Source organism: Cyprinus carpio, chromosome B13, assembly GCF_018340385.1.
Source record: "Cyprinus carpio isolate SPL01 chromosome B13, ASM1834038v1, whole genome shotgun sequence".
NCBI classification, from domain to species: Eukaryota; Metazoa; Chordata; class Actinopteri; order Cypriniformes; family Cyprinidae; genus Cyprinus; species Cyprinus carpio.
The window spans coordinates 15,732,435-15,749,395 of NC_056609.1; the positions used below are offsets into that span (position 1 = coordinate 15,732,435).

The window sequence follows — 16,961 nt, forward strand, 5'->3', positions numbered from 1 at the left end:
CTGCATATTAGAATGATTTCTGAAGGATTGCGTGACACTGAAGAAGGCTAGTAATGGCTGCTGAAAATTTAGCTTTGCCATCACAGGAATAAATTTTATTTATATATATATATATATATATATATATATATATATATATATATATATATATATATATATAAACAAAGCAGTTTGCAACAGTATTTCACAATCGTACCGTTTTTACTCAAAATGCAGCCTTGAGATACTCAACACATAAGAAAAATAAGAATATAATAAATATTGTATTTTCAAAAACCTACATTTTTATATATAAATATTAAATGAAACCGTTATCCTTTCAAAACAGATTTATTTTGCCTATGCCTTCAAAACATACAAACATTATAGCATTTTTTTACTGAGAGGCTGTAACATAATATTCACATTATATACAGCTAGAATGAATAACACACCAAACACAAAAACGAAGAAATAAGTTACATTTACAGCAAAATCTTTGGGTGACACCAAACTACTTGTAGTGGTCGAGTGCTCCCTATAAAAACTTGTATATAAATTTTTAGTCAATATGCTTCAGTCATAAACAAATACTCAAGACAGATAATAAATGTTCAAAATATATAAATAACTCTTCATTAAATACACCTATTATTCATAGTGCAGTGAAGCTTAACACTACTGAAGTGCCATTTGATGGAATTCGGGTCCCAGATCATGTCAAAATCATTTTGTTTTTTCTGTCCTAAATGTCTGAATTGGATCTATACGCTGGCAGTGTTAACAGTCAGTTTAGATCTTCATGACCTGGATTTGCATTAGAGTGCTGTTTACAGGTTTTTACAATTTCTTGGATTCTGATATCAGTAGGACAATTCTTGAGGTTATGATAAGCGGCATAGAAGCTTACCTCCACTCTCCTATAAAGCAATACTTCACACAAATTCATTTGAACATAAGAACACACCAGTTTGTAAACAGGTAGAATTATTTCCGACCAAATGACACTCCCTTGAGCGGGTCTCTCAGTGCAATTGAGGTATTAGATGTGGTTACTCTGAACAAACCAGCTTTTTTAGTGCCTCCTGTTTCACCACAGCACTGAATAGATCATACATTTGAAAACGAGCGCCTGAGAATTCAAGGGGTTTCAACACAGATTTTGCATCATATCGTTCTCAAGCTCAATACGTATTTTAAATACACATTGCACTACATAATACGACGGGGTCGATTATTGTGATGGATTTTGACATCCGTTTCACATGGTAATTGGTCACTGTGTCAATGTGCACTGTGTAAAGTCATTCAGACCTTCAAGCATGTAAAGTAATCCCTTGTGAAAAAGAAGTGCACTTCAGCATACTTTTAAAAAGAGTACTTATTGGACACCTATTTGCATGTTTTTGCAATTAAATGATAATGTATTATAGTTTAAATGCTATATTATATTAAATACAATTAATTGGGATTCAAGTAGGACTTAGTATATCTTTATCTGTAGTTTCATAATAACTTCAATTGCCTTTAAAATATGGTTAAAATATACTGCCAAATATACTGACAAGCATTTAGGGTAAACTAAAATACACTTTAATGTTCTGCTGAAACTTATATATCATGTTTTTTAAACATTTTTCTAATTACGCATTTGTAATAAAGTTGCAGTTTAGTACATTTAAAATATAATTATCTTAAATGTAATATCAAATAAAAACCACAGAATTTTAAGCAAGTCCTTTACAATGTTAGTCAACACATCATAATAAGTGTACTAATTTAAAACACAACAAAATATTCGAAAAATGATTTAAATGTACTTTAACGTAACTGACTAAATCTGACACAGACAGTCAAAAAAGTGTACTCTAAGTACACATAAGTGGCCTTAATTTCATTAATATTATATTATCCTAAAATACACTTTTAAGATTTGGAGTACACTGCAAGTGCACATTCATACACTACAATTAACCACACTTATTTTTCACAAGGTCATTATCACTAGTCCGCTGTCATGGTATAAAGAGAAATAATGGATTCTTAGTAATTGTACCAAATGAGGAACTGATTGTCTTCAAACATCTTAGGCATGCTCTAAGCCGTGCTTTAAGAAGGTTTAAAGGACTATACAGACTAAGTTCTTGAACTTCCGGTAATGAGTTAAAGCGCTTGATCGACCTCAAATGATGAAATGATCTAAAAAGCAAAATCTACAATGCTTTAAATATATAAAGTGAACAACACGTTCACACAATAAAGAGGCTCGCTTCTCATTTGGCTGTCACTCCCAGGGCCACCAGATGAAGTTTGCGCTTCAGCTTGTTCAAATGAAAAGCCACGAGTGTTTACACCGACGATCAACAAGCATAATACACAGATTTGTGGCGAAAACACAGACTGACAGAAATAAGACAATGTGAGGCTGGTGCTCCTTCTCATCTGCCCATTGGCAGATTTGGATTTGCGGTTACTGGCCAGAAAAGCATGCTTTACCAGCATTCATGTGGGGCACAGCAAGCCCAACCACAGTTTTGTAACCATGACGGCTTGGGAACAGCCATCAAAGTAAACTGCAGCCATTCTGGTAGCGCTCTTTATCCAGCCCCTGAATGGAGATAAACAACCCCTTCTGCTTGGGTTCTCTCACTGTTTGACAGACTGTCTGTAGCTGTGTCTCTGACTGTCTGAGCGTTTGGTCCTCTTGCTGCTGCCGCTGCTCCTGCTCGAATCTTTGGTGCTGCTGGCATGGCTGTTGTCCTGGGGTAACATGGGGCTGGAGTGGGCCCTCTGCAGGCTGCCGTCGTCAAACAAACGGGCCTCAAATGCCTCCAGGTCTGTTTCCCCGATGCGGATCTTAGCTCTCAGCAGCATTGCATATGTCCCGTAGCGTGTTTTCTACGAGATACATTTAGGAAGATGTATAAATGCAGTGAAGAGTGGAGGAAGGAAGAGTATAGTAAAAAAATATTTTTACCTCAAAGTCCAGATACTCTTTCCTTTGCTTGTACTCTTCTTGGTCCCTGCTTTTGGACTTGCGGTCTTGGGGTGTAGAGCTCAGTTCCTGGAGCTCAGCAGAAATGGCTCGAAACCGTGTCTCGTGGGACTTAAGCTGCTCCTCCTAGTACCATAATAAAGAAAAAAAAAACTCAATAAATGTATTGTTAAAAAGTTTTAACTGCCAGTTTAGATCTAGCAATGACTAAAAAGCCTCATTTGAGGATGATCATTTTTTTGTTCACTTGTAATTTCCTAAAATAACTAAATATCTTGTTAGAAATGGAAAATAATTATGCAGTAAAGCAGCTTTATAAAAATATAAATATTTGAAAAACATTTGTTCGCCCTATCAAATTCGTGGTGAACCAATGTGCAAAACAATGTAAGAAAATTTATATATATATATATATATATATATATATATATATATATATATATATATATATATATATATATATATATATATATATATATATATATGTATATTCCACCACTCAAAATCAATTAAATTAATTATTATTATGAATTAATAATTCATGCTATTTGTTAAAAAAAAATGTTTAACCTTTTTTAACCTATTTAAAAATGATTATGAAAATTACATTCACATGTATACATGTTTTAAATGTAGTTAACACTTTAGTATAGGGACCAATTCCCATTATTAACCAGTTGCTTATTAGAATGTCTATTATTAACATATTGGCTGTTTGTTAGTACTTAAAGCACATATTCTGCATGACCATATTCTACATACCCTATACCTAAATTTAACAACTACCTTACTAACTATTAATAATCAGCAAATTAGGAGATTATTGATGCAAACATCCTAGTTAATATTTTGTTAATAGCAGTGCAGTGTGACACTTTTCTCTTAATAGAGAAAAGTGTTGGTTACCTGTGAGAGCTTGGTGTTTGAGCCTGGCAGAAGAGGGCGGCTGAACTTCTTTTGGGAGCCAATGGCTGCTGGGAAGGGAGGGGCAGAGAACATGGCTGCCACCGTGTTGATGCGGGTTATCCAGGACTGCATTTGCTCTGCGTTGCTGATGGTGAAATGCAAGCAAAGGTCAACCAGAGGGCAGCAAGATAAGAAAATTCAGTAGAAGGAACAAAAAATGTCAACATTTTCTCTGTTCAAAGAAATTGTGCACTTTGTGTTTAGTACAACTAACACAGCCTTGAAAACTGAGCAATTAGCAGGCAGCTGTTAGCAGGAGAGATGGAGTGGAACAGATGGAGCAGAATGAGAGGGAGAGAGTTTTAGTATGTGTATCTGGGACAGACAGAATAGCTGAGAAGGATCCATCCTCTTGGGAGATACACGTCGAGTCATTCATCTGAGATGAGAACATTCTGACAAGGGCGTTACCAGCGCTGCATGTAATCAACAACCAGCCGGTGCACTGGGTGCACTCAGGTGTGTGTGAGCTTGAGAGAAAGTCATTGTGTATTTGTGTGCTGTCTTGTTTCCAAAACACAAAGCAACATGAGCTGTCCATGAGCCTTCTGCTGAATAATTCTTGTCGTCACTTATAAAAGTGACAAAGTGTCCAAGTTATGCAAAAGTTATGCAAAAAGTTTTATAAAAGGCTCAAAACTGATTTCATTGCCTTTCACTTATACACTACAGTTGAAATGTTTACGGTTAGTATAATATTTTTTTGTTTTTGAAGTAGTTTCTTATGCTCACCCTGACTGCATTTATTTAGTGCTGTAAAACGATTAATCACGATAAATCGCATTCCAAAATAAAAGTTTTTGTTTACATAATATCTGTGTGTATACTATGTATATTTATTATGTATATATAAATACACACACATTTTCACAATTAATCACATTTTTTATGCAATTGATTGCTATTAATCGTTTGACAGCACTACATTTATTTAATCAAAAATCCTCTAAAAACAGTAATAATGTGAAAGGTTATTACAATTTTAAAAAATCATTTTCTATTTTATACTGTATATTTTGTATAATGTATTACTGTGATGACAATGCTGGATTTTGGCATTACAATAGGCTACTGAGAATTTGAGAAAGGGGTTAAAAAATCAAAATGCAAAATGCAAAAAAAAAAAAAAAAAAAAAAAGCTTAAAGGTATAAAATTCTGTTTCTGGTTTTGAAGTGAATGATTCTTATAGTACAGATAAGACAACAAGACTTACGGGGCCTGGAAAAGAAAGACCCTCCAGTCAGCAGTGCGAAGGTAAAACACATCGGGTCGTTTGCTATAGTCTGCTGCCCGCATGGCTAAAGAATGATGGATTGATACTGCATTCTTCAAGTCCTCATCAGACAGCTGCTTATCCGGACGATATTCATCCTGCAGACCAGTCGCAAAGTAGAGGCAAATCACAAATCTTTTTTTACAGTTAATAACTGTACAGTAACCACAAGAAAATATGGTCAATATAGCACAAAACATTAATGACTAAAATGTACCTTTTGAAGGTAAAGAATCAGTCCTTTTAGAATGGCATAAAATGTCTTCCATCCTCTTTTACCTCGTGGAGCTAAAAGAACAAAAAAGTTTTATTGAATATAAATATTATATAACTAGGTGATTATTTTTATTTTAAAAAATACACTGAAATAATCATAATACTGATAATCACTTTTTCTGACATAGTAAAAATATCTGATGACACATTTTTTAAATTAGCAAAACATGAAAAGATAAACCTTGTTTAAGGAGACTTATTTTTCTTACCCCATCTCTTACCCCCTAAGATTTATGATTAAAACAAGAAAAGAAAAAAAACTATTATGAATCGCATCTTAGTTAAATGCATGTTGTTTCGAGATATTTAGATCTTTGATATTTTTTACTGGAAAACAAAACAAGAATATATTCCTGTCATTTAAACTAGAATTATTCAGACTAAAAAACAGATGAAAACATTACTAGATCAAATAAAAGGCTGCATCTGAGGAATGGCTTACTTCTTTTGCCATCAGAATCAGCGTGAACTTTCCGCACGAGAAAGCCGTTCATGTAGACCTGAGCGCTGGACTGCTGTGCAACACTGACGAGGGGGTTTCCACCGCTGCTGATCCGCTTCATAGTGTGAGATGTGGAGTCTTTCCTGCCGTCCAGCTCAGAGAATGACTTCCGCAGTTCCTCCTCATCGCTGTAGAATACACAAACAAGAGCTTTATTATGAACAGTAGTCTGCAATCTTACATTTACTCACAAGGCATTTTACATACTAATGCAACATTCCCTGACTTTCAACATTTAGCTTCAATTGCTGTTTTAGCTTTTGACTTTAAACACAAAGAGACACATACAGGTAGTGATTCAGGGGGCGAGGTAGCATAAAGCACCATCCCACCTCAATTACAGGCATTTTTATTGTGCATTTAGACTCACTGATGAGGACTGAAAAACTGCATCTTTATTGCCTATTGCTTGGCAGAGTTGTATTTTATCTACTGTACACATATCCAGCTGAGTGACAGCTGTGCAGGGAGTGCAGTCAGAAACCCTGGAGAGCCCCTGAGGTCTGGACCGCTAAACATTCCTCTCTAACTGCTACGGAGTACAGCACATAGCCTTTGCCTTCACATGATAATGCTCTCATCTGTTGCTTAGTAACTGCTGGCCTCCACACTAGTAACCAAGAGAACCAGCTCAGAAGATGGAGCACCATGGGAGAGAGAGGGAGAGAGAGAGAAATGGAGGCAGAAAGAGCAGCCACATAAAAACGGTGTCCGACGTGCATTGATTCATACTGTACAATGAATGATGGGCTTTAGCTGAGAATCACACAATGCTAAATAAATGAAAGTGCAATGAAGTGAACCAAACTCAGAAATGGAGAGAGTGAGAAACAGAGAGACGAAAAGAGTTAAGGGACGCTAGGATGGATGAAGATCAAAGACCTGCTGCTGAATGAAAGAGAATAAAACAATCGCTTGTGCTTTTCTTCTTCACACATAATTATACAAGGGTACTGCAGAAACCCTCAAGGAGCAAATGCAGTGCACATGAGAGTTAGTATGTGTGTGAGAGAGACAAAGCGAGAGGGCTGTGTTTAAGTCTGCACATTAGCCAGTCAAAGATTTCAACCTATAATTATGGACAGGCAACTTGCGGTAACCATGGCAACAAAATCTGGAAAGCCAAAGTCGAACGTAAGGGCTTAGAGCATCATACGGCTTTGGCCAGGTCATAAATACACACATATAGTACGTACAGTCTAAAAAAAAAAAAAAAAAAAAATTCCAAAAGGGGGTTTTTGCAACGATGCTACATTTTTGGTTCTCCAAAGAACATTTCAGTGAACAGTTCTTAAAAGAACATTTTAAAAAACCTAAAGAAGCTTTTCCACCATAAAGAACCTTTAGTGCAATGAAAAAGTTCCATGGATGCGATCTATGGCAATAAAGAAGCTATATATTTTTAAGAGTGTATGGATCAATATAGAACTTTAAAGGGTTTAGTCTTCATATTTGGGACCCATAAAAGAGTCCTTTATTGGGGCTTAATCATAAGAACCCTACTGGATTCTTTTTAGCCTGGTGAAAAGGTTATAAATAAAAACAGTATCTTTTTAGAGTTCCAAAGATTTTAATATTTTATGGATTCGGTTTGCTTTATTTCCACAACATTTGTGATATCTGGATTAAACAGTTTGTATAAATAAAGATTTTGTCACTAGACGAAACTAAAAAAACAATGGCAAAAAAATCTATAAATAATAATAAAAAATAATACAGTTAAAATAATTTAAGTATTATTTAATAGATCCAAAAGAATCCTTTGTTTTTTATCTTTAATGTCAAAAATAATTTTTTTTTTTATGGAACCTTTTTGAGTAAAGAGTTTTCTGGATACAAGTTAAGAACCTATATAAAGTGCACATCTCACTGAAGAAATAAAAGGCCTTTCCAGCTAAAGGATTCTATAATGAGCTTACGCCATTTTTAAATCAATAACACTTCTAGAGGCATTGAATTATTTTCAATTGTTTTGGATGACACTGGATGAGGAGTATGGTGCTCTTGAATCTGATGTAGTGAAAAGGAGACACAAGGGAAAACATTAGACTTACATTGTCCACTGCAGCTTTTCATGTTTGATAGAGTTGTAGAGAGCCTGTTAAAAGAGAAAAACAACAGCATTAAAGCATAACCCCATCAACAGTTTTGCCCTTTGTGCGTATACATGTGTGCACAAACATCCCACTGACATGTCTAAAAATAGCAACTGAAAGTTAACAATAACCATTAACCAGAAATAGGTTGCAGAAAACACTTTTCATCACGGAAAAAAATCAACCCAAACATCATTAGAAGCAGAGGGGAAAAAAGAAGATATTAATTTCCATGGGCAGATCCTGTAGTTTAACAAGTGTTACCTTTTGCTTTTTCTTCCGGGTTTGTGGGTGATTTTGGCCATCCTGAACCTTGCCGAGCAGATCAGGGAAGGCCAGGGGCTTTAAGGAACGCGAGCGAGGTGCTTTGGTGTAACGGAACGGGTCCATCACGCTGAAGTCCCGTCCACATCGCACCGAGCACAGGGACCGAGAGCGGAGACGACCGGTGGAGTGAATACTGTTTACACCAATCATGATTTTTCTAGATACAAGATTTCACAGAGGAGAAAATGAAGGCTTTAAAATCAAGCAATGCTAAATTAAACTTGATGGAGTCTTTATTCACTTGATGTCTTTTTCCCACGAGTAGAATCCAGAGCTGCGAGTAGAAATGAGTTCAAAGAGCACGTCAAATGACACAGTGGCAAACTCAAAAGTCTTTGGCAGTGGCGAAGCTTTTTGGGTGTCACATGGGCATCAGGCTTTCCGTAGTGATTCCAACTCTTGCATTATGGATCCATTCCTATTCATTATGCATGTAAAAACATCGCCGGGCCACTGCAAATCCACCAGCGCCATTTTGCATCAAACTTTCTGCTTTGATCAAGGATGAGGATCTGCGGCCAACATCCAGTTGTTTCCTGGTAAACATCCTCAAGTTCAACACACCAACATGCGCTCACCAACGCATGCTGACATGCTCACAGGTGCGGTGCAGATGGCTTGCGAGGACCGTGATGGTGGAAGGAGATAATTGGAGAAGAGGACAGACGGATGAATGCGAACATCACTGAAGCAAATGCATGAGATAAACACACATGGGCTCATGCAGGGAACAGACTGAGAGGGTCTGACTTCCGCCCACTCTCAAACTGGCATCCCAAAACTGTGACATCACCTAACGTCCCCCTCTGGGACGGAAAAATAGACATCAGACGTGTGAGAGACAGAAGGACCAGACTGTAGCAGGAAATCAGCAAAGAAACGAGACAATCCTGTTGCTTTCTGCAGTTTTCTCCATTCAGTGTCAGTCGGTTGATTGCATTAGAAGTTTTCCAGAATTCTCTTTCTTTCTCTTCGAGCTTGTATCCTCACGCCAGTTATCCAGATTCTTTCACACCTGATTTTTTCCCTTCCGCAAAACACAGCTCTGCTGCACGGCTGTAGGAACAATAGAGGTTTGTGCTCTTTTTCTTCTTCTCCTTCACAGTCTTTTTCCTCCTCCGTGATGCAGATAAAAAAATGGGCTGTGCGGTGAGAATGAAATCTTGTGAGGGAGGAGTGTTCACCCTCCCATCTCTCTCTTGCATTCACAATCTCGCCCGATCTCTTTCACGGTCTCTCTCACGCTCTGCTTCTCAATTGATGCACCCGTCTCCCAGCATGACTGACAAATCACGGCACTTGAATGTTCCATGATCCCACCCTCCTGTGAATGTCAATCAGTTTCCAGGCTCTCGAACGTGCAAATCCTCACATCACTTTATTGCCATACTCAGTCTCATTTTCAATACGCATAATGTAGAAAAGGTCTGTTGTAATGTATAATGACAATAAACCTGTTGCTCGAATTTATTAACATGTTAAGTATGATAACGGAGTATGCTGGCACTCAAAATCAGCATTAAACTTTAAGTTTTTTGATATTGAGTTTATTTTGTTGGCTAGGGATACCATTAAATAATCAAATTACGTATTAATGTATTAATTAGAAATGTAAATAAATCAATCACTTTTTAAATCGATAAATAGACTACTTTTAAATGTTTATTTAAACCATTAACATTTTGTTAAAAATGCAACAATAAATAATTAACTGATAAATCATTTTAACTGAAAAAATAAATAAATTTGTAATTATTTGTAAAACTTACTAGCCATTTCTGAGTGAAAACTGTTTTAAAGAATTAGCAAGTGACATGCTGAATTTAGTGTGAAATTTGACAATTTCTTGTAAAACATGCTCCAATAATCTTGTGTTTTATTTACAACTCCGAAAAATCATTTTTACAGTTATTACATAAAGCTTGAACAAACTGCTTTATATCCATCAGCCAAATGCTTTAGCCATTTGCCAAATGAGTTGCAAAATATAATTGAACAGTTCACACATGAGGAGCAGTCAATGAACAGTGGACTTATGTTATCAATAAGAATTACGCAATATAACAAGTCACTGGGGATATTGTAGAAACAGTGAATTCATTTGGTTGGTGTGGTTTCTTTTGGCACTCTGCTCACTGATGCAGCCTGTTCTCTCTCTCTCTCTCTCTCTCTCTGTCACAGACAGCTCTGGGACACTGTGCATCCCATAGTCTGAGTCTAACTTTATTCAAACGTGACCTGCTTTTATTTGGCCACTGTCACCAGAGCTGGGCATAGGGAGGTTTTATCTGCTCATGTGAGAGCACAAGAAGGACTCCATGTGTTCAGCAAAGCAGACGGAGATGCTAACAGTTGAGTTTGTAAAAGCACCTGGAGTACAGCAAAGCCTGAACTGAAAAGGACTGAATACAGTTTTGTCAAGCCAAACACATCTTGGAAACAGATTACATCTGTGTGTGTTGTGCAGTAGCTGCTGCAACATAGATAGTGCCTGAAGAACTACTGTATAATGAAAAAAGTTCAAACTTGGTTCAATTTTATACAATAGCATTCCACCTGTGATAAAATACACATTAATATTTATGATGTATGAACTAACAATAAAAAATAATTTGAAACCATTTTTTTTTATCTAAGTTAATGATGATTTACATACACTATTGTTTAAAAGTTTGTATTAACCAGTAAGTAAATATTAAAGTAAGTATTAACCAGTTGCTTATTAGCATGTCTATTATTAACATATTGGCTGTTTGTTACTTATAAAGCACATATTCTGCATGACCATATTCTACATCCCTAATCCTACCAAATACCTATATCCTTAACCACTACCTAACTACTTATTAATAAGCAGCAAATTAGGAGTTTATTGAGGAAAATGTTGTAGTTAATTGTGTTAATAGCAAGAATTGGACCTTAAAATAAAGTGTGACCGAATTTTTTTTTTTTTTTTGCAAGAATTTTTTGAGCACCAAATCAGCATATTAAAATGATTTCTGAAGAACTGTGTGACACTGATGACTGGAATTTCATCTTTGCCATTAAGAATAAATTACAATTTTAAAAATATAAAAATAAAAAACACTTACTTATTGTTATTTACTGTATTTTTGATCAAATAAATGCAGCCATGGTGAGCAAAGGAAACTTCCCTCAAAAACATTACAAAAATCTTTTGAATAGCAGTTTATACTAGCAAATTCTGAACATTTTAAGTTGTAGAAACTAACATTAATCATTAGCCTATTATGAACAATTATGAGTTAATAATGAACAACAAAATATTTATATAAATGAACTTTTACCTAGATTAACAAATGCAGTAAATGTTTAATTGTTATTTCATGCATTAACTAATTGAAATAAAAAAAAAAAACCGAATTGAAGAACTGAACCTTATTGAAAAGTTTGAAAAAAATTGCAAGATCAATTACCAAACCAGAATTTTGTTGCTGTAAACTGTGTAGTGACTAGTGGGTGGAGTATAATACATAAACCAATGATGCACATACTCATTAATCTCAACCTGGGAGATAACAGGAATTATGCTGTTCACACAACTGAGTGAAAGAACTAAACCATAATTTGCTAATTGAAAAAAGGGAACAAAAAGAAAGGGACAGGAGAGAGAGAGAATGAGCAATTTGTAACGCATTTATGATAATACCATGACAAAACCCTCATTTCAGTGAGTAGCCATGTGGCAGCCAAATTCCCATCTGTCCTCCCTGCCACCCCTGCTGTTGCTGGCATGAAGACAGACTTCACACAGGTTTTCCACAGCCGTTAACTGTCATGAACAACACAGGCACCGAGAGCCTAACCTGTTGGCTCACAGACGTCTCTCTCAGCTGCCATCTCTATCTGCACTATATTTAACCCTAAAACATGTTGTTATATCAGGGCAGACTGAGATGAAAAAGAGGGTCAAGAGACTAAAATTATGGGAAGGAATATCTAGATAGCTAAACACTTCACTCCCAGAGCCTAGTTATCCAGACTAACTGTCTTTACTCAACAACTGTGTGGCCTTCTAACCCTCACATGGTGGTAGGCGGAGAGAAATGGGGAGAAAGAAGACCAGAGCAGAGAAGAAGAGAGAAGAAGGATGCCATTCATCAGCCAAGGCCTGAGATAAGGAGGATTATATATAGAAATAAACTAAACAGACAGGGCTAAGTACAGTTCAGCAGAGTAATGGGGTGAAACAAAGAGCAAGATGGCAGATAAACGGCTAGAGCGAGAGAGCGCAGAAAACTGTGAAGAGAGTGAGGGGGTAGGAGGTGATGGAATAGAGCGAGGCACAGAGTGAGAGGGTGGAGGAGCGAACGAGGGATGAGCGACAGAGAGAGAGATGTCCAGAGGAGAGAGAGAGATAGAGATAGAGTGGGAGGACCAAATGCTTGAAAGGCTCCCTGTGATTTTAAAGCACATATTAGCAAAGTGGTTCAGGTGCGGTCATCGTGTGGCTATTATTCTTGTGCAGCGTGGCCTGTAATCCAAGAGAAGGGACTAAAATAGACAAACCCTGAGCACCAGAACACTGGAACACAGGAAGTTCATTGACATCAGCTGTGACAGAAACCCCCACATGGCTGATTTTAGTCACAACACTCAACTTCAGACATTAGCAAACAATAAAATGGCAATAAAACAATAAATTTAAGGCACAGCGTGCATCCAGTGCAGCATTACAATGCAAAACTTCCTCTCATAGCTATGATCTGTGAGAATGGTTCTACCACAACTCTAAAAAATATCTATAATAAAAAGTGCCTTTTATATTGGTATTTGCATGCACAAAAATATTCTGATAATAATGCACATGAATATTCATGCGCAACATTTACATGCACAAGAATATTCAGATATAAATCAGATTATTATGATTACTGACTGACAACATTGCAGATTCTATACATTTAAATAAGGCATTTGACATATGCCTGTAATTTTGTGTTTTTTTTTATCAATTCTCTGTATATCAAATTATATTACATACTATTTTTTTTTAAATGCAGCATTGGTGAGCATAAGAGACGTCATTCAAAAAAATTTTAAAACTCTTATCAATCCCAAACTTCTTAAGTTTGTAGTGTATGAAAATGAAAACTATTCTACTATGAGCAATAATGAACTGATTATTTACTGTTCAGAATGCATCATATTAAATACCAAGATTTTTCCAGAAGAGAGTAGCAGTTAATTTATTTAGAATATGCTGATTACACAGGGTTATTTCATTAGCTGTGGTGCAGGGAAATGTCTTCTATGGCTTAAACACAATTAGACTTAATGGGATAATTCAATATGCAAAAGCAGTGAGTGTGTGAATGCTTGAAAACCCTACAAACCTTGAGAAGATCTTTTGGGAAGTTTTGGCCATCATTTAGCCCCTCTAGGTTACTAATGAACTGCATGCAGGACATCCTCTTCCCAACGTTCTGAATGAGAGAGAGACGATAGCATATAAATTCCCTGTCAGCTGATGCGCTGACCTATTTCACAGTTTCTGTGCACTCAACAACACTTAAAATACCAAGTACACAGTGGGCAGTAAACGTGTTAATATTTTGTGCAAAAACAAAACTCTGCCTCCCCTGAGAAAAGTTTTTACTATTACATTTATGGATGAATTTCTATTTTTATTCCTAACTGTAAAACCGACACGCCTCCTCATCCCCTCAGGGTTGAGAACAGCTCAGAGAAAAAAAACCATCCTAAAAACACAGTTCTAGCTCCCTTCACAGAGACTCAAATCTTATACATGTAAAAAAAATAACAGTAGTAATTTCACTATAACTTCCATTTTTTTACAGTCAGGATCTATTTTTGGTTTTCCACAAAACAGACATGGATATTTCAGAAATGTGACTGGCATTCATTATAGAAGGTCAACTTTTGCACAGCAAAAACACATAGTTGAAAAATCTAATAAAAGATAAAATATTTATTCATGCTTTATAGCTTACTGTATATAAGTCAAATGTTCATGGCGTATGTACAAAACCTAAATTCATGAAGTATCAGTGTATATTTTCCAAGTTAAAATAACTTTAGGATTTTTATTTTAACCTGAATATGATTCTTTTTTTTTTTTTTTTTTCATTGTTTGTTATGTGTTTATGGTACATCAGATACATCTAAAACTCACATGACCATGCAGATCAGTGTTGAGCAGCATCAGGGCACAAGTCAGCGTGTGAACGCAGTCTGAAACACAGAGGCACAGAACTCCCATAAGCTCACACAGTCAGAGCAAGAGCACCCCATAGTGTTAGTTATATTGTAATACACATCAGAAGCACATTCATTCACACACACACAATGCTGGCATAGCTTACCTTCATTTAGAATAGTTTTCGGGTTGCACTGGAGGTATCTTTTAGAAAAATGGGATAAAACTCGCTCCCTCTCTTGTGTCTCTCCCATTAGGGCAAACTCTCTCAAAAACACTCTAAGAAACAAGAATGACAAAAGACAACGAGAAAAACAGACAGAATTTGAATAAACCTGTTAGACATGTGAAATGAGGGCAAATATTTACTTAACTAAACATGGGAGGAATAGCTAGCTCACCTTAACGCCTGATCCACCATCATCCCTGAGAAGTTAAAATGACTGAGATACTCCTCCGCCACCATGTGACTGAAATCATTGCTGCAAAAGTCATGAAAAGACAAAAGCGTAAAAAAATCAAGTTTTTGGGGTTCATACTAGAGGTCAAAAAGTCAATCCCTTCATGCAAAGAAGTTCACATGGTCATTTTCACAAATAAATGACCTAAAAACAGTCAAGAATCATAAATATTTATTATAAAATTTTAACCTATAAAATGTACATTTTTAAAATACAATCCACACTTTATATTTAAAACATGGTATTTATTATTTTTAAATTGAACTTTGCTTCACAAAACTCAAAAAACAAAGAAAGAGGAATGAAATAAAATAAATGCAAATATAATTTCTTAGTATTTATTAATGGTTCAAATGATCCTCACTTCTTGCTCAGGTGACGTGCTACGTCTGACTTCTTAAATCCATCAAGATTGTACAGACGTTTGGCCAGCCGTTTTGCAGCTTGGAGGTCAGCTTTGTTGCCATTGGCCAGAGTTTCAGTGCTGCCCACAGCCAATCGTTCAGCCACCTCTGAATCAGATTCAGACACCGGCCGGGATGGCCTCTCTCTGGAACGGAGGAAAAATAAATGTATGACATCTACATGAAAGGTGACACACATTTACTTTAATATAAGTTATAGCATTACCAAGGAAAAGTAAAAGTGGCATACATTTTATTTGCAACCCAGATATGATATGTAAATATGCTTGGCTTAAAATAAGCAATCATAGACAACTACACAATATAAGCATACTGAACATATTAATACTGACTATTCACTAAAGCAGTCAAATCATGAGGTTAAATTTGTTTAACTTCTCTCTCTCACGTCTGAACCTGTTATTCTTAGCACTAGCAGTGTGATGTAAATAGAGTCTATTTGATCTACCTATACAGATTCTTTTCCAGCAGTTCAACTCAATCCACCATTCACAGAGAAACCAGCGTTTAGTAACTAAAAAAGTTCACCTGACAAACTATTTCAAGTGCATAATAAACCTGTGTATTTGCCCTTTGTACACTATTCAAAAGCACAAAAGCTTCACATAAACATACACACACAAACATAAAGGTCTTCAGCTGATATTCACATGTGAGAGGACAGAAAGAAGTTTAATTTATATTAAAAGTGTTAAATACATTCTATTCAGTCCTGAATCAAAAACTAAAGCGTAAAACTCTAATAACACAAAAGGTCTGAAAAACCAAAACAAGAGAGGCTACCCAAAAAGTGCTTAAAAAAGCATCTACTCTACCTCAGTGACCCAACTCTGCCTTTAAACCACCGCATTCCAAAGTCTGTTAGATGTAGGAGAACCAAAAAAAGTTCATGCCACATGCGGATCACCCCTGTCATCTGTCTTTGGTTTGTTCCGAAGTTCTCAATTCCCAACCTACTCCAACCGGATAGTTCACAAACAAGGCAGGGGAGGAGACTCGAAGAAAGGGGATGAGGGCAGATTGTTTGTTCTTCAAACAATGGACAGAAAGAAACATGGTAGAGAAAACCAGGAAGAAATATAGAGAGCATTTCCGCCACGGCTTCTAGGATGTGGAAGAGAGCTTCTACAAAGATGCACAGTGACTAACAGACACACCTTTGCTGAATCTTTTTGTATGTCAGACATCAGCTGATATATTTAGACACCTGTGTTTGAATAACAATAACATGACACACAAATCATAACTTGTCTGGTGAGGGCACTTAAAGGAGAAAAAATCTAAGACGATGATTGTTACAAATGCCAGCACATATTTCTACATTATATGAATAAATGCTTCTTAGTGGACATGTTCACACCCACTCACTATTATTGGTGAGGTGAATACAGGGAGGTATATGGGCAAACAATCACCTCACATGTGCTGAGGCTTTACAACATTCCAGTGCTTTGTGAAAAACTTTTAACACACCTCTCT

The 16,961-nt window shown here is 36.3% G+C and overlaps 1 protein-coding gene across 3 annotated transcripts in view; it reads right to left on the reverse strand.

Moving 5' to 3' along the window:
• Window positions 1-311: 311 nt before the first annotated feature.
• Window positions 312-16,961, reverse strand: part of LOC109100441 — a 32,660-nt gene continuing 16,010 nt past the window's right edge. For all 3 annotated transcript variants that reach the window (XM_042736841.1, XM_042736839.1, XM_042736840.1), the window contains exons 6-17: window positions 15,422-15,607; window positions 14,998-15,078; window positions 14,763-14,875; window positions 14,573-14,631; window positions 13,773-13,862; window positions 8,047-8,090; window positions 5,933-6,120; window positions 5,432-5,502; window positions 5,155-5,312; window positions 3,881-4,025; window positions 2,957-3,100; window positions 312-2,877 (exon numbers count right to left, since the gene is read on the reverse strand). In XM_042736841.1, coding sequence (XP_042592775.1) covers window positions 2,626-2,877; window positions 2,957-3,100; window positions 3,881-4,025; window positions 5,155-5,312; window positions 5,432-5,502; window positions 5,933-6,120; window positions 8,047-8,090; window positions 13,773-13,862; window positions 14,573-14,631; window positions 14,763-14,875; window positions 14,998-15,078; window positions 15,422-15,607 — 1,531 coding nt within the window. In that variant the 3' untranslated portion in view covers window positions 312-2,625. The remainder of the gene's footprint in view (window positions 2,878-2,956; window positions 3,101-3,880; window positions 4,026-5,154; window positions 5,313-5,431; window positions 5,503-5,932; window positions 6,121-8,046; window positions 8,091-13,772; window positions 13,863-14,572; window positions 14,632-14,762; window positions 14,876-14,997; window positions 15,079-15,421; window positions 15,608-16,961) is intronic.